A 25,698-nucleotide genomic window follows, 5' to 3' on the forward strand; every position below is an offset into this window, starting at 1 on the left:
AAAATCATTATCAAACCTAAGAAAGTTAACAATAATTCCCCAACATTCAGTCTATATTCATATTTCTCCAATTGTCTTTACTGTTGGTTTCCCCACAGACCATTCAAAGACCATGCATTGCATCCGATTGGATTTTTTGTTTTTATCTAATTTAGGACCATATTTAATTTTGTTTCCATGGGTTTTTTTTTTTAAGTCTTTTTTATTCTCAAATACTCACCTCATCCTTCCTCCTTTTCTTTATTCAAAGGACATTGACTTTTTGAAAAGACCATTGCTTATGGAATGTGTCTCACATTTGAGTTTATCTGATTGCTTCCCTATGATGTCATTTAACTTACTCTTCTTTATATTTCTTATCAGCTGGTAATTTCAGTCTAAAGACTTGATTTGTTTCAGGTTAAACACTTTGGGACAGGAAAACATCTAAGGGATGCCAGCTTCTTGCATCCCATTAAGGAGCACACAGTAGTGGGTTGTTTGTTATTAATGGTATTAATTTATTGTACAGGGGAGATGCTGATGACAGTCCAATCCCTGAGTAAAAAGCGAATCCACTGTAGATTCCTTGGTGGATATTTTCGATGGAGCTCGTGACAAAAAGCAGGCATTTGCTCTCATTAGCTCCCAAAAAAGGCTGTTTAATGAGAATATATAGTTGCAGGAATGCAGTATTTCTCTCTGCAGATTTCATTCTTTCTTTCTCTGCTTTCACCTTACAATGTGTAGGGCCTACTCCTGTACTCTCCTTGCATGTGATGCATTGTTGGGCTGGTTGTGATGCCAGCTCTGACTCAAATTGACATGATCTTTCAACAGCTCTCTCTCCCATAGCTTAAAATAATCTCAGTTGCCCCATTCCAAAATCCCTAAAAAAACTGGGATTGTACCAGCTTTCCTTTCTTGTGTCGGGCCTCACAAGTGGTGGGCAGGATGCTTGCCAGCTTTTAGAAGGGCTTCCTTTTCCCTTGGTTCAGTTATCTGTGGCCAGAGTCAGGGTCAAATGGATCTGCCATTCACCAACTTGGGCAAGTAACTAACCTCACCGAGACTCAGATTCCGCATCTGAAAAATATATCTAGCTCATTAGGTTCTTATGAGGATTAAATTAAATAACCCATATGAAGTATTTAACACTGGGTCTAGGACATAATAAGTGCTCATTAAGTACTTTCCCCCCCTACTCCTAGTATCTTGTGTCCACTCAGCAGAAACTGTGGGCAACATTGGGAAAAATGGGGCCATTTCCTGGAAAGAGAATGTGGGGAAAATATCCCAAAACATTTCCAGCATAGCAGAAAAACTTTCCATTTATCTAATATTTTTCCATGTTATAAAGTGATCATTTCAGGCCCTGGTTTATGGGAGACCGAGTCTGGACCATTTGCTCTTTGCATGTATGTGCCATTAAATAAAAAAGATGGTGGATATATATGGGAATATGCACCAATTTAGAAGGAGGAAAGATAATTTCTTGTTTAAAAAGCTATTAAATGAATTTTAAGTGTAGTCTGGATATATTAACAAATATTCTAATGTATTCCTTTTGGTAGGTGTTGACTTATGGTAATTCAAGTCTTACGTCCCTTGTAAAGTCTGGCAATGGATTTAGCTCTGAATTTATTTTGCTCACATCCCTCTGCCCTGGGCATCTCTCTGAACTGTCACAGGCTGGTACATCGAACTGGCTGATCTTGGCTTCTTAACCACAGTACCTTAGTTGCCTAATGAAAACATTCAACAAATGACTACATTCTTTTCATATTTGTGGTTTCGATTGCATTTTAGATGTGGGAAAATTTAATATCTTGTTTTGAACGATAAAAGATTATTTTTATATTGAGGGAACATTGACCTCCGCAGGTCAGTCTAATGATTAGAAATTTTTCAAAGTGGTTTTTTTTTTTTCACCTACAGAATTGATCAGCTTTTTAAGAAGTGATAACTTAAAATGCTAGAGAAGGTACAGTAAGATGAATGCTCTCATAAATGTTCAGTGACATTGTTACTTGATCATCTTTCTGGAAAGCTATTTGTGTCAGAAACCATAAACGTATATATGGTTATTGGCCTAATAATTTCACTTCTAGGAGTCTATCCTGTAGAAGTCACTAGACATGTGGATTAAGATTTATGCACAGAGATGTTAACTGCAGCAGTTATAATGATAGAAAAAATGGAAAAAGTCTAAATGTCTAATAATATGGGACAGTTTGTGTAAATTGTGTTTTATTCATATGAGTCCATGTTATACAGATATAAAGAGATATTGAGGAAGAGTGCTAGTTTAGGGGAAATTTTCATTGTTATGTTTTTAAAAGCAGGAAATAAAATTGTATATGTTGTAATGATCCTGCTGTGAAAAAAACTTATTTAAAGGACTGAAATAAATATACCAAAATATTAATAATTTCCTCTCAGTAAGTGAGGGGACATTTTGTTTTGTTTTGTTTTGACTTTTCTAAGTTTCTACAGAGTACATATATACATAATTTTTATAATTGAGGAGAAGAAAAATTGAGTTGTGACAGATACTTGAACTGCAGTTTTGAAGTGGAGTTTTGGGTTTTAAGGTTTAAGAATAAAAATTATTCCCAGTAGGCAACAGGAATAAATCTAAGTTGGAAATTCAGTGAATTGGCCTAAATTCCATGGTTACTTAAGATGGAATTTAAAAATATGGCATCTGTTTGTGGGGGAGTTTCAGATATGATAACTTCATAAAGATGAATTTGGAAGAATTTGGTCTTTTCTAATAACAACAACAACAACAAAATCCATAAACCTTACTTGGATATTTGAGAGGGGAGGAAAATACCTTTATAAGAATGAAGACTTTGTACTCAGCCAAAAGAGAAATCACAGCTCTGAAACCATCATCCCAAAAGAAGTTAATATTCCCAATATATATATATATATATATATATATATATATACACACATGCACACACACACACACACACACGTGTGTATATATATATGTATATATATATCTCGTGTAATTTTATGTTATCTAGTAGTATAAAACTTCTTTAATATATTAAAAAATATTTCTGCTGCATAACTCAAAGGGCAAATGTCAAAAAGTGCAGTGGACAAGAATAGGAAATAAAATCCTTACTGAGAGGCAATAAACAACCGTGCAAGTAAATCAGTTAGTTTGGTTTTAGTAGTTCTAATTACTTATTTAAAAAATCTATGTCTACATGTGTGTTTCTGGAAGAAACACGAAGTTGGTTTTCTGAGTGTTCTCCACTCAGCTGCCCTTCTGTTTCTTATACTGGATACTGGTTTTATTTCTAGAAGAACTCAATGTCAGAAGTCTCTAGTTTAACAGTAGGAGGAGATAAAAACATTTTCACCTGTTGTTAGTTGTGTTTATTAAAACAAACTCATGCAACTATTGTTGCTTACAGTCACTGGGTTCATTTCTGCTGGCCTGGCAATGTTTATGTTGGCAATGGTGAGGAGATGCTATCAGCAATTCATTGTGTACTGTTTGCATAATGGGACATGGTATCCAGCTCCAGCCAGTTTTTTTAAAAAAATGTGTCGAGTTAGTTGAATAGTTTTATTAAGGTGCCTGTCTGGTTTGGAAGGTATAGCCTGCAACTGAGAGGCAGGACTCAAGTCCCTAAGAGGCCCCCAGGTATAGCTGATGGTCTAGGTTAGCAGATTACTCAGCCTCTAGAACATGGCTGCACCTGCAGTGAGCTGGCTACTCTGCTGAACAAGAGAGAAGCATCAGTGATTGATAACGCTGGTGAAGACAAGATGCCCAGCTACGTTGTCCTTTGATGCTTCAGGTTCTTTGAACGTCAAAAGATCTAGGGCTAGTCCAGAAACTTCAGCCAAGGCAGTTACAAACTAGTCACAGGTATGTAAACTACAGCATGGAGAATATAGTCAGTAATATTGTAATAACTATATATGGTGTCAGGTGGGTATTAGACTCATCAGGGGGATCACCTCACAAGTTATATAAATGTCTGACCACTATGCTGTACACTTGAAATCAATATAATACTGAATGTCAACTGTAACTGAAAAAAATAAAATTAAATAAAAGAACAATTTGGCCAAGGGAAGATCTAGATTTTCCTTAGTTAATAGCATCTAAGCAAGTTTTTCCTTCAAGAACAGTTATCTTGTTAACTACCAATGGGATAACTTGGAAACAAGAACTTTTAAAGATAGAACTTTAAAGATAAACAGTATTTAAGTTTACTTCTTCGTTCTTAGAACGAAGTCACCACTTCACATCATGACTATAGAAACAGGGGATAACAATTTTTATTTTCAGTCTATTTAAACCACTAGCGTGTCTCCTAGCAAAGGTACTCAAAGTGCAGTCCATGGGACCGTAGCAGCAACAGCGCTTGGGAGCTTGTTAGAAATGCAGAATCTCAGGCCCAACTTCAATGTGAATTAAAATCTGCATATTGTCAAGGTCCCCGGGTAATTTGTGGCACCTTAAAGTTTTAGAGACACTCTGATTTTTAGGGCAGTCCAGATTCAGCGTGCAGATACTGTCAACTCAGTAGAGGTTTCATGTGAAAATCTACAGTCAGAATTTGGGGTCATGGAAATTGACATGTGGTTAGTCCTCTTTCTCTAGTAAAAGAAAATAGGGCTATGGTGAATTCCAGTTAACCAGTACCCAGGACTCCAGCCACTTAGACCACATTATTAGTAGAAATCTCTCTGATTGAGGAATAGTAAAAGAGGCCACCGGAAGTGTTGAAAACTCTGGTATATTCACCCCCACACTCCTCTCTAAACCCTCCTTCCCCACCTGGGAGCACACAAGTCATAGAGTTCTTTGTCCATGGAGAGGTCTTCCTGAAATTCTTTAATTCAGAGGATGTATGTTTTTTTCTTACAGTATGTATATAGTAGGCCTTTTACTGATCTTGTGGGTGTCCTGTGTAGTCCCAGGCAGCAAGGCCACCACACTGATGTGTGACTCATAGGCAAGACAGCAACTTGCACTAAGGAGGGAAGGGTGTCCAGTCCACCTCACGCCAAGGCTCATGTGTTATATAATGCATTTCCTGCCTTTAATTATTTACCGGTCTTGCCATGCCCGTTCAGTGCCCTGGCTGCTGTTTTCTTTGTTCTACAACAGAGGAATTTGACCCTTCTGGGGTTTAAAATCCCACTCAATCTTGGCTTTTTCTCAGCATGGTTTTTCCTCCGGTGGCGGTTCGCTGGGGGCAGAGGCATATTTTCCAAACCCCGTTGTGGCTCAGTTTGACTATGTCTTCACTTTAAGAGAGATTTGTGCAGAGAGGCTAAGCTGATTACAGGGCTCAAGTGAGGTCCTGAACACATTTCAGATTTGGAATGCAAATTGTTGTCTGTAATAATTATAGTTTGTGCTACAGTCCTGCTTGGCCCCCGTGGTCATTATCTTGGTGCAGAATAAGCAGCTTTGTGCTTTCAGAGTGGGAGGTAATGAGGGAGAGAGGGGCGCTTGAGGGACATTAGGGGTGTTTTCAGAGACTGTCTCCAAGACCGAGTGGGAGTAGGACAGACCCAGAAGTGTGGTGGGGCACTGCCACTGACAAGCTCTGTGACCATGGGCCAGGAACTCAATTTCTCTGAACCTCAGTGTCCTCCAGTCTTTGCCTTGGAGGGTTGTCATGGTGATGAGATGGCGATGAGGTGATAAGATACCTGGCATAGTGCTTGGTACATAGTAGGTGCTCAACTGGGGGAGTTGTACTGCCTAGCAGTTACCATAAGGTCAAATATCTGCAATTGGAAAACACACACCCTTCTTACGGGTGACTCCTGTGCACTCATTAGTTACCGCTTTTGTCCTGCAGAGGGGCTGTGGTGCAACCTTCTCATGCTTCACCCGCCTGCAGAACTGAGGGCTGGCTTAGAATGCTGGCTCCAGATTTCCTGGGTGTCAGTCTAGCTGTGTGCCCCTTTGGTGATTTGATTAACAGCTCTGAGCCATGGGTTTCCTCATTTATAAAATGGACATTATAATTGTATGTGATTCACAGGGTTGTAGGGAGATTATATATGAAAAAATGCCTATAAAATTGAGTCCAGTGCTTGGCACAAACTATGAAGAGGGTGCTATTGTTATCTTCTTGCAGAGACGAAGAAATTAGGGTTTTAAGAGCTAAGTGACTTCCCCAGCCTGTGACTCTTATGCAGTGGAGCCTGGACTCTAGCCCAGCAAACTGGCTCTACAGTCTACGTTAGTGTCACCTGAAGATGGTCAAAAATCACTGAATAAGCGCTGCCCAGGCACCTGCTCTGGGGGCTCCTCTCCTCAAATCCCTAATTTTTGATGAAAAGTTCTTTCTTAAATTGGGTTAAAATATATTATAATAGTATCATTATATTACTATATTATATATGTTACATGTTATATAATATTTAAAAATATAAGTTTATGTTATATATCATAGTTATGTATCATAATAAATATTATATATAATAATGATAGCAGCAGCAACTATTTGCATAGATTTGCATTCCTACTGGAAATGTCCTGGCCACTGTCAGCACTTATAATTGATTTTTGTTGTTCCATGCGAGAATTTATTGTCCATGATTTTGTTGCAAAATCCTTTGTTTATCTTATGTAGTTTCCAGGAAGCTACTGTTGTTACTTACCATATGCCAGGCATTGTTCCAAGTGACTTGCTAGATCCTCACAAAAACCTTGTGTGGCAGGTGCTCTTGTTATCCCCTTTAGTTGATGATGAAATTAAGGCAGAGAAGTTCACTAAGTTGTCAGAGCTCACACAGTAAGTTTGAATCCAGGTCATTTGGCTCAATTTCTCTTCCTAATCCCTGTGCTAAAGTACATTTATTGATTTCCAATCAACTTTCCAGATGCTATGCCTTTGCCATCTTGGCTGGCCTCAGTGCTCCCAGACCTCCTTGGCTGTAAACTTAACATACCATTTCCTGGGGCCTATTACTATGTGCTGGTCTAACCTAGCTTCAGAGGGTCTTTCTGGGGACTCCTCCCACAGTCCCCACATGCTCATTCAACACAGGAGGCCCTTTGTGCCTCAACCTGCTACATTCTTAAAAAAAAAAAATCAGCCTTTCATTTTAATGATGACACAACCCAGAGGTGAGGTTCTTGTTATCGCATTCGGGGAATCTGGGCAGAGGTGATTGGAGTTGTAAAGTCGAGTTGCAGGGGGAATTCCTTCTTTTCTCCATAAATCTGAGAGCTCTGTGTAATTTCACATTACAGGAGAGAATGGCTGTGCTTAACTTCTGCTGGAAGGGCAAATTTATCTCACTTCTCATTTAGTAAGGAGAGGGAGCTGGGAAGCATAGACATGGAATTTTTGTTGTTATTATAATTCCTCGCTTTTAGCTGATGTATTTAAAATACATAGGAAATAGGATACCAAAATATCTCACTGGTATACAGCAGTTGCCCCTGTTCTTGACAAAAAGAATTTATATCTGGTCATGTATCTATTCTTGCCAAAAAACTTGCTCTTGTTCCCCATTTTCTACAGTATGGAGTTGGAATTCCTTCCTTGGCTCCAACCATCTCATCTCCTGGCCTTTCCACTCTGTCCTTTCCACAGGCCCTTTGAACATCTCTTTACTTCCCCCAGTGGGCCATGCTGTTCCCCACTTCTGTCTTTTGCTCTGCCCTCCCTCCCCTCGGCCTGGCAACTCCAACACATCCCCAACAACCTGCTTGCATGGCACTTTCACTGGTGAGACATGAGGGTTGTCCCTGGCTGTTTGCTCTGTGTTCCCAGTGCCCCAAGGCTGTGGAACAGAGCGCAGGTTAAGCAGAAAGCATTGTTTGCAGGTCCGTGTCCCCTCCTGACTGCGAGCTCCTTTGTGGTATTTTTGCTTGCTAGATACTTTAAGCACTAGAACTGGGCACTTTTCTGTTGAATAAAGGACCACTGCCCTGTCTTTACACATGCCTGACTGCATTTTTTTCCTGGAGGAGGATTTGTGGATAGTAGGTAGAATACCAAGTGGGAGATCTGGAATACCAGGCTATATATAGGCTCTATGAGAGCCAGTCCTGTCTTGTGGACCCAGAGCCTGCACCGTGGGTGATGTTCATTCAATCACTGTCAGACCACTGCCTGAATGAGCACTAAGGTAATGAGCTCACGCTGAAGGCCTATGTTCAAATTCTTATTGTATCACTGCACCTTGGACAACTTCCTTAACCCCCTAAACCTTTTTCCTCATCTATTAACTAGGGATAATAAAAGTACCTATCTCATAGGGTGGTCATAGAATTAAGTGAGTTTAGCCTAATGTCTGACACATAGAAAGCCTCCAGTCAGTGGTGGTTGCTGTTGTTATTAATAATAAAATGAATTAATCACAAGATGTGTGCTTGAAAGGAAATTAACAGAGTATTGTGACAAGATAAGATGGCAGGGTGTGCAGTGTGATCTCTAGACAGCCTGGTCATTAAAGGCCTCCCATAAACTGAGACTGAACTATGAGAAGGGCACTGCTGCGATGTGAGGAGCTGGAGGAAAGCTCTCTGGATAGCTTTCTGGAAAGCAAGCACATGGGCCCTGAGGCAGGAAAAGGCCTGATGAGGAACAGAAAGTGTGACCAGAGCTTAGGAGGAGAGAAGAATGAGATGAGGTCGAGGAGGGAGACAGAGGCCAATTGATGCAGGACCTCTGTGGACAGTGTTTGGGTTGAAATAGAATTGCAAAAGAAGCCGTTTGTCCTTATGCCCAGAATTATTCTGTGGGATTGATTCCTGGACTACTCCAGCTTTAGCCCATCCTTTGTTCTGTGTACATGAACTAAGCGCTCTCAATAAAACCCAGTTCTGATTGTTTTAAGCAGAAAATGAATTTATTAAGGGATATAGGAAGCTCAGAGAATTTTGAAGAATCAAGGAATCAGGAACAACCCCAACTTATACTACCAAATATTTCCTACAAAGATACCATTGTTGCCACTGCTGGGTGGGTATTGATACCATGGTTTGCACCACCAACACTAGTTACAGAACATAGCCACTCAGCCCTTAGTGCTGCCTCTGTGAGCTGCTGTCGCCTTCACCAGAATAGAGTCTGCAGCGTGCTCTGCTGCTTTCCATGCCAGCTTCTGATGCCAGGTCTGGGATGAAAGTATCTGAATGGCTAAAGTTCACTCACGCTCTTGTGCCTTAGCTGCAGGGGAGACTGAAGAAGAAATGTGTACCATCCTCATCTCCTTTGGTGGATGCAAGCTCTGGTTCATGAATTGGAGTTTCCCCAAACCTAGAAAGGGAGTTGAGCTGCAGAGCATCAAGAAGGTGATAAATGTCTCTCACAGAAACACATGGAGTAAGTGACTCATGGAGTCACTTGGCCTCAGCAACAGTCATGAAATTTTTTTTAAGTTTTGTGAGAGCTTTAATAGCACAAAATGTTTATAGCTACAAGTTATACATGTATTGTAAAGAAAGATCTGATTGCTTTCCTCTTAGACAATGATTAAAAAATATATAGTGCCAAATTTTGAAGCAACCATTTCTCAATCTGATGAGAGGCTAGGAAGTTTTCTTTTTAATTAGTTTGTGCAGGTGTGTGGGGTCGCATGTTTCTCCCGTGTTTATCATAGATTTGCATCCCTGTTGGAAATGCCCTGGCTATTGTCAGTGCTTATAATTACTTCTTGTTATGGCCACGTGGGGCTTATTGTCCAAGATTTTGCTGCAAAGTTTACTGTTTATTTTATACTGTCTCCAGGAAGCGCCATGCGGAAATCTCCTAGCTGTAGCAGGAAGTCTGACTAAAGGGACAAGCCTCCAGGGCAGAGCCCTAACTGGGAGGAGGCACTGAGCTTCCAAGCAGAGTCAATTTCTCTCAGGTGGGAGCTAGAAGCCTTTTCTGAGTATACTCCTGTTCATTTGCTGGTTTCTAATGTTTTGCTGATTCCCTTCTGATTCTAAATTAAGGGGGGAAAAGTAGCAATACATTCTTTATTTTTCAAGTATGCATGGATACGCACCAAACAAAGTAAAACAAAAAAAACCACTTTCATTGTTGTGCAGGCAGAAGAATGCTCTGAGTCATGAGTGCACACACGCCTTTTAATCTCTTGGTATTTTCTTGGGGTATTTTCATAAAAGTCTTGAACTTTTTAGATGGACACAAGGGTTTCAAGGAAGTCAGCATTATAACATTTCAAAAATAAATAGGACTTAAGTTTTAACCTCCTTTCCATTTTTTCTCCCTTTTTGGAAGGAAGAGGAGAAATGGGAAATTACAAATTTCCATTGCCTTTTCTTGTTAGATGCCCAGTTGATAGCTCTCATTCAAATCAGGGTAAAAAAAAATCAAACTATTACAGATTTGATACAAACTTCAACTTGCTAAGAGGAAAATTTGAACTAATGTCCATAATTACACCAAAAGACTTCCTTTTCTGCTTGAAAAAAAAATAAAGACATTATTGCTGTGCTTTTGTCTTTTAAAAATATTTTATTATGAAAAATGTAAACTTATATAAAAATAGAAAGAATAGTATAATGACTCTCAAAGTCCCCATCATCTCTTGTTCTGCTTTTAAACACATACATCAGTTAGATTCCTATGGTCCTCTCTATAACCCGATGAGGGATAATGGAGTCAATATTTCCTGTTTTACAGATGAGGAAACTAAGGGTCAAGGAAGTTAAGAAGTGACTTACCAGGTCATTCAACTAGTAAATGCCAGAGCCAAAAATCACAAAGCTCCCATATTAATTTACTGTTCATTATTCCAGCCAGCCAGTTGTTCCCAGAAATTATCCCTCAGGAGGTATCTGGAGTCAAAATAAAGATGAGAAAATTTTTAATAAAAAGTATTTCTTCTTTTGTTACATATATTTTAACTCAGAAATTCAGTTTGTCAAGAGTTGTTTTGTGGTATAAACAAATTACTTTTAAAATCCTGAGTATTCAATTCAAGCCTTGGGAATACCACCCCCTCATATTCAGATTTTCCACTTCTAATCAACTTTGACAGTAAGATGCTAAATAGTCTCAATTCTAAATAAGGAAGTTCTTTGGCTGATAGATAGAAGCCAATCAGTTTTTAAACCTTTCTTTTTCCTAAGAATTGGGCAGAGGTCACCAACCCACTGAGGTTTCACTTTTAACGGATTGTCTAATGAAGAGGATGTGACAGTCTTTTGAAAAAGCTGTAGTTAGGGTGTTCATGTTTCTGAGAAACAAACTGAATGAGCTTATTTGTAAGTGCCCCAGTCTGCTCCATATATAAATATTTTAGGCTGCCCTTGATGTGTTCATAAAGAAGGCCAGGATGGTGGCTTCTTCACAGTGCACCTCAGAACACGGCTTTCCTTATTTTTTGTTTGCTTTTTAAAATAGCCGTCTATGTATCGGTTGCCAAAGTAATGTGAGGAATTTGTTATAAAAGTTCAGATTTGTTTAGAGAGAAAAAAATAACAGTGCTCAAACTACTGCTCGTAAGAAAACCTGCAAGATAAGCACTCAAGATCAGCAGCGATTAGCAATCTGTTGAGACTTCCATGTTCAAGCCTCATTTATTTTTAGTTCTCCTGTTGAAACCACAGATGAAGACTTTTCTATTTATTCATTCTTGACCTTGGGCAGCCAGGTCTGCTCCCACATTCTTCCCATCATTTTGTAATCTTGTTGAGCTGGGATATTAAGCAGGGCTCTAGAGGAACATCACCATTTTCAAATGGTTGAAGCCTCTTGAGTTAAACCACCTTGCATCCAGCTGACCCAGGTCTAGAAAGGGATCTGGACCCCCACCTCCTTTGTCCATGGTTCATGGTGAAGGGGCAGAGTAGGTGTTCAGGTTTTTCTTGGATTAGCCACACTTCTAGCACTGAAGAGTATATATAGACATTCAATAAAAGTGTATGACCAGAAGTAAATGCTCCCAGGTCCTAAATACTTTGAAATTCTTTTTATTTCTCATTTTTATTTCTCATAAATAAATTCTCTTTATTTTATTTATGACTTGCTGTGCATTATTTCTTCCTGCCAACCTGCTAACACCAAGGAGTATTACCGTACCTCCCTTCTCCACCACAGCATAAATTCTTGTTGTTTTCTTAATCTTACCTGAATTTGACAACAGACTCAGAAACCTAAGACCTGTGAAATAATGCTTTTCTAATGTTGGAAACTTGGTTAAATCGATACGCAATATACTATTTTAATTTGTTCACTGCTACAATCTAACTTTAATGAGATTGTTTGCCGTTTAATATTCAGCGCAGTTTGTGGAATTATTTAAAATGCAAGGCACCAAATAAAATATGGTAAGGGACTCAAATTTCCAGCCAACTCTGAGCTTTTGGAAATCTATGGCTTCTTGGGTACAAATAGGAAAGGTATTGAGGAACCATTAGTCACCAACTTAAAAAAATTCTGTTGGATTTATAAAACTAAAAAGAAACCCCAGTTCATCCATTTCCCCCACTCCCCATTACCCCTGCCTCTGGAAACCACCACTCTGTTCTCTGAATCTATGAGTTTGGTTTTTGTTTTTGTTTTTTTAGATTCCACATATGGATGAGATCATATGGTGTTTGTCTTTCTCTGTCTGGCTTATTTCACTTAACAAATGCCCTTGAGGTCCATCTATGTTGTTGTAAATGTTAAGATTTCATACTTTCTTATGACTGCATAATATTTAATTATAACACAATTTCTTTATCCATTCATCCATTGTTGCAATGAGTATGAGAGTATATATATCTTTTTGAATTAGTGTTTTTATTTTGGGGGGGTAAATACCCAGGAATGGAATTGTTGGATCATCTGGTAGTTCTACTTTTAATTTTTTAAGGAATCTCCTTACTATTTTCCACTATATAGTTTTTCAACGTCCATTCTCACCAACAGTGCACTCTTTTCTTCACCCCTTGCCAACACTGGTTATTTCTTGTCTTTTTAAATTTAATATGTATGTAGTATGTATGTATGTATTTGTTTGTTTATTTATTTATTTATATTAGGCAAGGCAGCCCTTGGTTGACCTCACAGATTGCAAGGACCTTGTCAGTTTACATTCCCTTATTTTTTATTTTTTATGCCTACAGCACCTGGTCTTCCTAGGTGGTCTCCCATCCAGGTACTAACCAGGCCCGACCCACCCTGCTTAGCTTAGAAGATCAGACTATCTCTTTTCTTTTTGATAATAGCCATTCTAAGAGATGTAAGGTGATATCGCATTGTGATTTTGATTTGCATTTCTCTGATGACTAATGCTGTTGAGCATATTTTCATGTACCTGTTGGCCATCTGTATGTCTTCTTTGGAAAAATGTCTATTTAGATCTTCTGCCTATTTTCTAATTGGATTTTTTTTTTTTTTGCTATTGAGTTGTATGAGTTCTTTTTTTAAAATGTATTTTGGATCTTAGCTCCTTATCAGATATATGATTTAAAATTATCTTCTCCCATTCAGTAAGTTGTCTTTTCATTTTGTTGATGGTTTTCTGTGCTGTGCAGAAGCTCTTTAGTTTGATGTAGTCCTACGTGTTTATTTTTGCTTTTGTTGCTTTTGCTTTTGGTGTCAGATTTTAAAAAGTCATTGCCAAGGCTTATGTAAGTTTATTGCCTATGTTTTCTTCTAGGAGTTTTATGGTTTCAGGTCTTATATTCAAGTCTGATCACCAACTTTTAATGCAGAAGTAATTCTGATGAAATCTCACCATTTTGTTTTAGGTAAATGAACTTACCACAACTCTGATGATTTTTTTTTTTTAATATTTTTGGTGAGAAAACTGCTATAAACTTCTCAACAGAAATTGTCTGTAGGTATGTAGAATAACAACACAGGAAATAGATAACTTGAGTTCCAGTGATACAAGGAAGCATGTGGTGGTATCTTAGCTAGGTCCCCATTTTGGTTCTAGACAACCAAGTGTGGTTATTTCATCAGGTGAGGGGAGAACAGGGGCCAGTTTTTGCATTATATAGGTACCTTATAGGCAGTTTCCCATGTATAAATATATAATGATTCAGCTCCATACACTTAAAGAAAAGTATTATACTCTGAGAACCTATGCACCCCAAATTTCGTAGTTTTATATTTTTCTTTTTAACATTCCCTCTAATCTATGTAGAATTTATTTTGGATAAATGTGAAGTAGGGCCTTAAAATGAGGTACTTTTCCCCCAAGTGAATGAATTGTCCCATTTGTTGGTGATCCTTCTCTCCTCCCGTGGTTTGTGGTCCAGAATTTGCCATGTGTCAAATTCTTGAATATCCTAGGGCAGGTTTCTGGCTGGCTATTCTAGGGGCTATATGCATGTAGCAGGAGCTCTGAAGTCAACCCACCCAGGCTCCACTTCTTTCCCTGTACCTCTAGGCTCTTTTAGGCAGGTTCACGCCACCTGTTTGTCTCAGTTTTTAAAAATCTGTACAGTAGAGATAATAGTATGACCTATCTCAGGACAGTTGTGAAGATCGAATGAAAAAATGTGTGGTAAGTTCTCACATTAAAACATCAAAGATCTGCAGTCACTGTTTATGATTTCAGTAATTGTGGCTTTAGAGTGTTTTAATATCTGCTCACAGGTGCACTTTCATCATGAGTTATGTTCTCAACGTTGGTAGAGGTAAGAGGAATGAGTAACTGAGAGGCAACATTTCAAGTGCATCTTTCATATTTGCTGAATGTTCACAGGCAGGGGCTAATAAATTAAGGTAATTCCATATCATGGGATGCTCTGTAGTGTGGGTCTAAAATGTATATGATGTGGAAGGATGTGCTGGATGTTAAATGAGAAAAAGTAACAGGTAGAATTATGTTGTCATTCCCTTTTTGAAAATAAAATGTTACACCAGCAACTTACATGTGTTTAGAAGGAAATGTTTAGAAGGATCGCCACCAGAGGCTGCAAACTGGCGACCCTTGGGTCAAATCCAGCCAGCAACTGTGCGGCCTGTACAGCATTTTAAAAAATGTTGAAGTAGTTGCCAGCATTTAAAAATTGAGAGGTTTTATGTAAAACCTGAAATTTCTTACTTCTTTTAAAAGACTGTAATGTCTGGTCCCAGTGGTCCCTCGGGACCCCGATAAGCTAGAATTGACCTAAAGAGTCTACGGCCATGGCACCCTGAACAATCTGTCCTTGCAATCAGTGAGGTTGCCTCACTTAACAAAAAAAAAAAGAAAAAGAAAAAGAATTTAACTAAAGGAAGTGCTGTCACTAATCGCCACTGTCTACCAGCCTTTTCCTTCAGGTGCCTTATCCCTAGCCCTGAAAAGCATTGGGGTTTGTTACCCCCTTATCTACATCTGGTTTTAACATGGGTATTAAATCCCACTTTGGCAAGTGGGACTGGAGTGGGGAAAAAAGTGAAGGAGTCACTTTTTACTTTATACATTTCTGTGTGGTTCGAGTGTATTATAATGATACTATGTGACTTTTAAAATTTAAAAATCAGTAGAAAAACATGTTTGACTACTTGGTAGTATCCTAGATGCCACACAGAAAACCCACATCACTGTTCCTTTATAAACTCCCATTATAAAGCTCAAAATGGACTTGAATCCTGCAGGGCAATAGCCTTATTATTGAAATACTCCTCTGAGATGCCTGTGCATAGACCAATTTCATTACTGGAGTTCTTGCCTCTGGTCAAAGCAGGGGCATCAGAGGAAACAGCCATGCCCTATTCTTTCCTTCCTTTTTGCAGGATGCACCCCTTTCCCCTGCCAGGGCGTCTGCTGGATCTCCCTTCCTTCCTCCCTCTTCTACTGCTACCTGCCCCCGAGCCCACTCAAGTTTCACCTCTTCCACGAAGTGCTGCAGCCCACAGGTTTCGATTCTTCTTTCTCATTCACAGTCAGCAGCCGGAAGTTAGGCTTAATCATTCTAGGATTAGTTCATGTGAATATGCTCTCCTTCCCCTGGGGGTGGGGGGAGGGGTAGGGGGCAGGAACAACTCTAGTGTGCCGTGGTCATTTAACACATATATATATCTTCACTGGGGTGATTCTGGCCTTGGCTGCTAGGGCTCCACGAAGTGGTGTGTTTGAAAATCCTCCAGGAGATGGTCCTCAGGGGATTGACATTCTTTATTAGCTGAGCTGCCGCCAAAGCTGCCTAATCTCAGATTGTTTACAGGCCTGTTCAAATTCAGGATCCTTTCTATGTGGGAGGCTAGAGCAAGAGGCCTTTTTAGGAATGTCTTCCCTATCCCTCCCCCACCCCCACACTGGCCCCCTTGCTTTGTTGGGAGTTGGGCTTTGGAAAATAGGGGATCCCAAGAATGAGCTGAAACCCACCTTGGTGGACACAGTTGTTTGACCTGCACGTGTGACTCAGTGTTTCCTGGATGCCAGACCTGGTAGGTACCACATATGGGTCTTGAGGTGACCCAGATGCTTGCCTGAAAAGACTGAACTTTTTCACAGTGATTTCAGTTCCTTCTTTCTCCAAATAGATGGGACCTCCTGCCCCCATGCTCCTTGAAGCAAGACCGAAGCCTTCTGAGCAGTACTTTCAAAGCATTTGCTTTTCTTCCAAAGCACCCTGTCATTCTGCACCTCATGGATGTTGTCCTTGTCAGTTCTTCTGCTTAGAAAACCCCTCAGAATTCTGCCCATGTGTCTCTTGCTCTGAGAAGCCTTCCCAGACTTTATCCCCCCCAAAATGCACTTGCCAGGCTCAGTTATTTCTTATCCTCCTTCCCCGCCCCCATCCAATCCCAAACATTTTATGCAAGTTCCTGGCAGCATTTATTTTATTATTGGTCATCATCAGTTCATCTTTGTACTACCAGAGCCTGGTGCATCCCCGTGTTGACAGGGCAGAAGGCATTCTTCAGAGGCCCTGTGTTAGGGGCCCGGCCACTGGCCTGAGAGAATCGGAAGAGCTGCTTTCTTATAAGTTCTGGTGTCTTTGATTGAATCCTGTTCAAATGAACTCTCCTTGCTGGGTCCCCCACTTTACTGAAGGAGACAGGCAAAGGTTCTTAAAAACCTGTACATTTATTTATAAGAACTCTTTAGGAAACTTTGGGCTAAATCTTTGCAACTGTAAGTTGCAGTTAGAAAGATTTTTGCAAATCAAATACTACCCCATTAGAGAACTGAAAAATAAAAGTGAATAATTGAAAGCTACACTGGAGCTTTGTCTCCTTGGGTTCGAAACCCACTTCCACTACGCAAGGAGGGTGAGAATGTTGATTTGTTTTTTTAGGAGGGGTTGAACAGGGCATAGTTTTCATCTGAAACCTTGTAGTTCACTGTAACACCTTCTGTCTCATCCAAAAAGTCTGGGTTTTGTAAAAGGCAGGGGACTGAGGCAAGGTGTTCAGTCTGGTGAGATCCCCATTTCATAAAATGAGAAATATCAGCCATAAGTTATTTTTACAACTCTGAGTAGTAAGGCCTCTTATTAATTAAGTCAAAAGCTGAAAGGCAAGTTTCCAGAAGCGGCTATTTTGAAGGGGCTCTGAAGAGAAGATTTGACTAAGAAAAAAAAGAAAGAAACGAATGGGTGTGGTGTTTACCACCACTCTCATTTATTGAGATTCACTGTGGGTCCTGTATCCCAGATGAAGTTCAAGTAGACAATTGATTCCCCTTTGAACACCCCAACTCTCCTCCCAGTGTTCTCTCTTCATTTCACCCCCAAGTGTGGGTCTGCTAAGCTCCAGATTTGAGGCATGATGTCCTAGCAGCGAATACTTTAGAGCTGCCAGGATGCCCAGCGTGGTGTTAGGTGGGGACCCAGTGAGCATTGTTTATTTCTTACAGGCTGGGGATTGTCAGCCAAAAACTGAATTTCTGGTGTGCTTTTGAATGCCAAAAGACTGGGTGCCCTGAAAAAGCAGCCGCAGCAGGCAAAGAAACCACCAGAGGTAGGGAGCTCTTGGCTGGTGTGGTTCTCAGCTTATGACACTTGTAACTGATGGCCCCCTGTCACTTCCTGTCATGCAGCCCAAGTTGGCGGGGGAGGAGTTCCTTCAGGGAAACTATGCTCTACTCTGCTCAGAGGATCCCGTCTACAGGGCTCCGCCACAGTTAGGGGCGGGGGACTCCGGGTGGATGAGGTCGGAGCGCCCCATGGTGTGGTGCTGCTTCTTTGTCCGTGCTCAGGTAAGCTGAGTCAGGGGTGGACCAGCTCCTACATCCGACTCAAACCTGGGTGGGTGGTGTCAGGAGCTGAGGTGTGTGAGAGCGCAGCTGTCTTTGTATCTCCCAAGAACTGAGTAGGGAGCTGCTATTAAAAACACCTGCCATGATGGAGGCACACTTCTGCCTCATTTAAGTATGAATCAAAAAAGAGCTGTGTGGTTGTGTTTAAGACCACAAACGCTTGTGCTTGATGGAAATGATGAGTTAAGTGGCGTGCCTAGCTGTTAGTGCGTCCTTTAACATCTGTGATTGGAGGAGAGCTAGGGGAGGTGGGTCTTTCACTCTTTGCTCCATGATGCTAGTAGTATATTAATTTTTATAAGAGACCTGTTTTCAGTTAATGGGAAGGAAAAGAGAGGGGGAAAGGATGCATCTGCCTTCTGTTTTGTTTTGTTCTGTTTTGATCACAAAGTGGATTTCTCAGATCTCTTCTTTATGTTGGAAAATAGCTGAACTCGGTTTTAGAAGTTCATTCTACTTGGAGCAACTTTTTTAGGTTTCCTTAAAGTAAGCCTGGTGTTGCAAATGTATTCATCACTGAGAAGATGAAGTCAGATCAAATCAGGGGAGACTCAAACTTTCTGCTGTTCTCATTAAGAATGTTAGTGCCTGGTTTGGGTTATTTTGGAAGGAGCGGCTGGAAATATGTTTCTATGGGCTGAAGAATGATTGGGAGCCCTGAAGCTCACTCTCTCTGTCCCTTTTATTCATTTGTTTGTTTGTAGTAGGCGTTAAAGCTTTGGATAAGCCAAAACTATTTTCTAAAGGAAATGCCCAGGGCTTTTTCTATTTTTCTCATCAGAATTATGTTTCTGAAACTGATTTTTGTAATGTGAGTTTCAACTCTTGTACATGACCATTATAGACATAAGTTTCAGTCTTTTCATGTGATTTGGGTGGTCTCACTCCCTCACTCCTTTCCTATCTCACTCACCTAGCTCTTTGCTCACCTGACAAAGGTAATTTTTGAGCCTTTAAGATATGGAATTGACAACATTTAAAATGATTTATACGTTTCAGTGATAGTTAATGCAACAGTAATAGAAAATAACACAATAGCTAACATTTATTAGATACTTTTCATGTTACTAAGCATGTCATTTGCCTTAGCTCATGAAATTCTTACAACACTAAAGGAGTTGGCTATTATCATTATTATCCCCACTTTGGCAGATGGTAAAACTGAGGCTTAGAGAAGATAAGTAATTTAATTTGCCCAAGGTTACCTAGCTGGTTAGTAGTGCATCAGACTTCAGATTCAGAATGGATCCAGAAATGACATTCTTAACCATTAGGTACTACATGATGATTTAAATGATGGGGGTCCTTCTCACATCTTCTGTTACATGTAGCATCTTCAGTAACACTTTGCTTTCCAATCTTTTGACAGATCAGCCTGTTTTGCTGGATGCTTGCTGTAGTCCAATTAGCACCTAAAAAAGAGGCATTTATGACAAGTCACTGCCTTCTCTGGACTCAGTTTCTCCACGTGTCTAACGGAGATGTCTCTAGACTTCTTTTAGCTCTGATATGAATATTACATATGCAAATATCTCACCCTCAAAGTCAAAAATAGTTCTGATATCCTCCCTGTTTCAAAGGCAAAGGATTTAATGAGTGCTTTTAAGTACATGTTTCCCATATGAACTGGAGCTCAGGTTGTAATTGTCCGGCTAGCTACTAACTTTTATTCTGCTCTTGAAAATATTATTAAATGAATTTTTATTTCTTGGCTCTGAGAGTCTCCAGAGAAAGGATCTGGAGGAATTGAGCCTGGGCATGGGAGGGGCACTTGGTAACTGGATGTGGAAGGACAGAAAGCGAGGGGAGAAATCCTTTACAGACCTCATAAATCCATCCTTTGAGATTTGGCCAAGGTGGTTCTGTAACTGTGAAGAAATGGTAGAATATAATGGCTAATGGCATGGGTTTTAGAACCACATAGATGTAGATTTGAGTCACAGCTTTACTTTATGCTAGCCATGCAATCCTACACGTTACCAAACCTCTCTGAATCTGTTTTTGCCTCTGTAAAATGGTGAAAGTAAACAGTGCCTACCTTATAGGGTTGCCATGAGAAATAAATGAAGTGACTCGTGATAGTGCCTAGCACAGAGGCAGCACTCAGCAAATGTGTTCCATGTCCCAGGTCTTATTGATTACAGAATGTGTTGGTAGCTACCAGAAAAATGAATCAATGTGTAAGGGCTTAGCAACAACAAAACTGTGAAACATCTTATGTTCTGTGATAAACATGGTCCTGGTTTGATTTTGTGGAGGTAAGGAAGCAGCATATAACCACAGATAGTTAGCGCTTCTTTCGAAAACCCCGATTCCAGCCATGTTTTTACAGCTTGCCCAGAACACCAAGCGGGAGCCATGGAAGGGGAAGTTGATTCTAACCAGATCCTAAAAAGATCTCTCTTAATACAACACTCAGAGGTATGACTCGGAGAGGGCAAGGTCAGGGTGGTGACCCCGAGTGTCCACCAGGACAGAAACAATGGGTAACTTAGGACCTAACTATAGACTGTGTGAATGTCACAGGGAAACCAGTTCCCGATGCTGACCAGGGTGGGTGGGTCTCTTGGGAAGAGTTCAAGAAGTAGCCCTTGTGTACTAACCCTTGCTCTGTCAGCCCCCTTTTTGAGAATAACTTTGTCCATATTCTAGCTTCTCCTCATCCCTTGAATACTTGCCTCTGTTTGGTAGCTTTGCTTATGTCCCAAGTCTTTGTTTATATCCCAGGTATTATGTCCCTTCCAAGTCTTTCTTGTGGAGTTTACCACCTCTCTCTTATTTCTTGCAGACCCCATCCAGCCCCTGCCATAAGCTTCAGGTGCTCTCGCCAAAGGGAGCACTGGGCTTGGGAGTTAGGAGTTTGGGGTTCAAGTTGTAGATTTTGCTGTTAATGCTGAACTTCCCAGAGTACCACATTCTCCCGTTAAGAACTGGCTGTTAAGAACTTGGATCCTGGACGTTGACAGTCTGGGTTCTAATCCTCACTACCACTTTCATTTGGTCAAGTTTCTTACCTCTCTGGGCCTCAGTTATAAAATCAAAAATGCAAATGATAATAGATCTGCCCCAGATACTATGAGGAGCTTATAAAATAATATCTGTGAAACCCTTAGAACAGTACATCTTGTTAGTGCTCAGAAATTCTAGCTATCATGATTGTGATTTGTAGGAAAATGACACTTGAAATGGATCAGTGTTTCCTAAACTTCAGTCATGTTTCCCATATCCACATACCGCTTGTACTGTTGTTTTTCACTTACTGTTTTTCTTTAAATTGTCTTCTTTTTAAAAAACTGAAGCTCATTCTAAGCAGTAATAGTCCTGAAATCACTAAACACTATAATGTGTTTCCTAAAACGTGTTGTAATAAATGCATCCAGGTCTACTGCATATGGTCTGAAATGATGATGTGTCACCACCAGGTCCACTTCCCATACTTTGGAGACTGCAGAACCAGTGGCTCTGAGCATCTGAGGCCTAGGTCGCTGCTTCTAGTGATTTTGACAATGCTTGTTCCACCAGAATGAACAGGTAGCCCATTCTTTCATTCATCATGCCCTACCTGAGAACCAGCTTTGTGCTAGACTCTATGCCAGGTGCCTGCCAAGATGGCCAAAATATGGGTATTTGTAGCCCCCGCTTTTTTCTTCGAATAAGACATTACCAACCTAGAAAAAAAGTGGAATAGGAAGAGCTATAAAATGACCCAGTTGCTGAAATCCCAGCTTAATGAGAAGAAAGAGAAGCCAAGGCCTGAAATCTCTAGGAGTAAAGGAATCTATCTCAGCCAGCTTTTGCTAAGTAACAACTACATCAAACTCAGCGGCAAACAATAAGCATTTATTCTAATGCTTACAGGTGTGCTGGTTGGCTGGGGCAGTCTTCTCCATATGGGTCCATTAGCTACTCACGTGTATATTCTTTTCATGTGGAAGTCAGTGGGTCCCAGAGGAGCAAGCAGAAACACATCATATCTCTCAAGGCCTAGGTTCAGGACTGGTACACTGTCCCAGCCATATTCCATTGGCCAGAGCAAGTCACAGTCCTGAGCAATGGAGGTCAGGAAATGTCATAAAAGTTTGCTGAAGAGTAAATTAATCTAACACAGAGATCATTACTATTTATTCCCTCAACCTACATTTATTGAGTGCTTACTATGGGGAGCACTCTGCTGTCTTAAGGGAGGGTAAATACAGTAACGATAAATGATGAAGATGATGAGAACATCTAACCCAAGACCCAGCATGTACTAGATTCTAAATGAATGTGTGATGAATGAGTATCTGCTAGTATCTCTGGAGTGCTGACTAGTGGCGAGTATTTCACATGGGTTATCTCATTTTATCCGCTCCTCTTCCCACCACTGAGCAGGTACAATTATCCCAGGTCAGACAAGTGCAATACACTCTTGGCTTTTTAAATGCTTATAACCTTCTGACATGAGGAAGGGGAGAGTTGGTGAAGGCATAGCAGCAGGAGAAGCCATTCATAGAGATCATCCCTGATGTGGGGGAAAGAGGTGGGCATTATACAAAAGCGACTTAGATTCACATCTGTCATGTGTCTATTCCCATGTACACTTTGTGCACTGTCTTGGGTGCTAACTCTTCAAGCACCCACCTGCACTAAGATTTTAGCATGGTACCTGGCCTATTATAGTTTCTTTAAGTCACTAGCCCTTTACTTTCTTGAGCTCACATGTATTGAATGTTTTCTTCAGAAAACTATACAGAGTTGTGAAAATTTCTGTGCAGACCTGTAACCCGAGGTGAAGAACTTCACTCTAATTATTCATTCCATCTCCTCCCCCTTCTCTTTCCTTCCCTCTCTTAAGAACTTGATCTTTCGTCACCCAATGGAAGAGATGTTTTTCTATATTTGTATGCCAGTGTCGGGCTCAGGGTCTGACTCATTAATTTTCCAATGAATGTTTTTTAAATGAGTGAGAAAATAAGGATGAGTGTGTTGGTCACATCTTGTTTGCTTATGTGTAGGGTACAGAACTTCTAGACTGGTCGAGATAGGAAAGCTCATATAATCCAACACCTTTATTTTATAGATGATAAAACTGAGACCTAGAGAGGTTAGTTCACTTACCCAAAGGCACACAGCTGTGCCTGCTGCTACTACTGTTTACCTCCAAGCAGATGTCTTATGCTCAGATACAGTTAGGCTTCATTCCCTCAGTACCTGGTTTAAAAAGTGCCCATTCTGACCTATCAGTTTTTGGATCATGTTGCAAAGCTGAGTTTTCTTGATCTTCATAGCCAAAGTCAAGGACATGGAAGGCAGAAACATATATGCCAAGTCTTAACTGTAGAAACATTGTGGTGTGAGTCCTTTAGGTCAGAGCCCATGTCACCTCTTCCTCTGGGTCTCCCCTTCCCACTCTGTCAGTCCTCACCTGGAACTGCATGTACAGACTGCTGAGAAGGCAGGAGAGTTGGGCCTGAGACAGGGACATTTGTCAAGCCAAGAGGCCAGGTCAAGCCAAGGGGGGAAGGCAGCTAGGCGGCTTAGGGTCGGAGCAAGGGAGAAATTTGTTCCCGCAGAGTCCTGGAAATCGTATTTGGAGCCATTCTTCTATTCTTAGTTTCGAAAGCACTTTGTTCTCTGGTGCATTGTTTTAACAGCCACCAGGAAATTGGTCCCCGCTTGGGGTCAGCAATGCCACTGGTTCCTGCCTGTGGCCGCCCAGGTGGGAAGTATACTGGTTTGTTTCAGGGTTGGTCTTTCGTCATCAGGATCATTGCCACCCTTTCTCCTTTTGTTACCCACCCTGTCTGCATGGGCAGGGAAGGGTGAGAAGGAAAAAGAGATTCCAGGAGGTGTATTTTTCTTTTTAGCTATAGTAGCTACACTTACTTCTATGGAAAAGGAAACATGGTAAAATCCAGGTCTCAGCAAAGCACTGTTCCCTCAGAAATTGTCCAGTGGAGGTAAGATGTGAGCCATATATATGTATTTTTAAATTTCCTAGTAGCCACATCAAAAGAGATAAAAAGAAATAGATGGAATTAATTTTAATGATTTATTTAACCCAATATATCCAAATATTAGCATTTCAACATGTAATCAATATAAAAAGTAAGGAGACATTTTTCATTCTTTTTTTTTCCCCACTAAATTTTCAAAATCCAGTGTGCATTATACACTTAGAACATATCCAAGTTCACTAGCCACATTTCATGTGCTCAGTGCCCACACGTGGCTCCTAGTAGCCATTGGATGGTGCAGGTCTAGAGCCGTATCCAATAGAACTTTATGTGATGATGGTAATATTTTATATATGTGCTCTCTCCTACTGAGGCTATTAGCTGCAGATGGCTATTGAGCACTTGAAATGTGGGTAGTGCAGCTGAGGAGCTGAGTTGTATTTTTATTTAATTTTAATTAATCAAAATATAAACAGCCACGTGTACCTAGTGGCTATCATACTGGACAATATAACTCTAGAGATTTGACTTTCTTAGAGAAATAGCGATTTAAACTTGTCCACGGTATCATTTTTCATTCATCACATTGGCAGAGATTAAAAAGTTGAATAACACTAACAAGGATAATAGGACCTTTCCTGCATGGCCAGTGGGAGCATAAATAAGAATAATCTTTATGGCAGACTATTAGGCAATGCTCATCAAAATTACAAATATACATTCTCTTGGGCCCAGCAGTTTTATTTCTGGATATTGCAATCTTTCACATGTGTAGACTGGTTTATGTAGAAGGATATTTGCTGCAGAAAAAGATTGGAAACCACATACTAGCCAGTCGACAGGGGACTAGACAAATAAGTTATAGTACATTTTTTAAATGTAATTTGCAATTATTGAAAAAACGAGGCCAATTTTTATTTGATGGTGTGGAAGGCTGTCCAATCTATAATGCTGAGCAAATGTAGAGCAGTGTATGTAGTATGATGCCACTGTGGTAAAAGAAATTACTTATTTTTGTCTAGAGCAGCTCTGGAAGAATGCACAAGGAACTGATCACAGTGGTGCCTCCTGAGGGAGAAAGGGATGACTGGGGTGGGACAGAGGCCTGTTTATCATTGTACAGTATACCCTTTTGGAATTTAGTCTCATGCATTTGAATTATCTATTCAAAAAATAGTTACTTTTCTTTAAAATAGAGTAATTAGATCAATAAGTAATATGCTTATTACTTTTAAAAGAATCAATATTTTTATATTTATTTCTAATACTGCAAATAATGATTTAACCCACAGGAACAAAAGCTCTTTGGGGCCCTCAATGGTAATTAAAAGTATAAAGGGGTCCTGAAGTAAAAATTTGAGAACTGCTGGTCTGGGAGCCAGGAGGCCCTGTGTGCTTGTGTTTCTGGTTGGATCAAAATAAACTATAGGGCAACAAATGCAGCTATCCAAACATGAGTCAGGTAGGAGGCATGAGTTAGCAGTGCTGGAACTGATGTGCATTTTATATGTCTGAGTACAATGAAATGCTGTATGAAAGAGGGAGCATGGTCGATGGACCAGTTTTGACTAGTGGGAACATTGGTGCATGTCTTATACTCTATTTCCGTACTAATAGATATTTCTGT

General features: G+C 40.2%; 1 protein-coding gene across 2 annotated transcripts in view; it reads left to right on the forward strand.

Annotated features, from left to right (window-relative positions):
- Window positions 1-25,698, forward strand: part of ARHGEF3 (Rho guanine nucleotide exchange factor 3) — a 279,695-nt gene that overhangs the window by 107,945 nt on the left and 146,052 nt on the right. The window contains exon 1 of one of the 2 annotated variants that reach the window (XM_039858605.1): window positions 17,916-18,075. The exons of the other annotated variant lie outside the window; for it this stretch is intronic. Within the exon in view, the coding sequence (XP_039714539.1) occupies window positions 18,025-18,075 (51 nt within the window). The 5' untranslated portion in view covers window positions 17,916-18,024. Of the gene's footprint in view, window positions 1-17,915; window positions 18,076-25,698 lie in introns of those variants that run through there. 2 annotated transcript variants of the gene reach the window in all.

Source organism: Pteropus medius, unplaced genomic scaffold (assembly GCF_902729225.1).
Source record: "Pteropus medius unplaced genomic scaffold, Ma_sr-lr_union100, whole genome shotgun sequence".
Lineage (NCBI taxonomy): Eukaryota > Metazoa > Chordata > Mammalia > Chiroptera > Pteropodidae > Pteropus > Pteropus medius.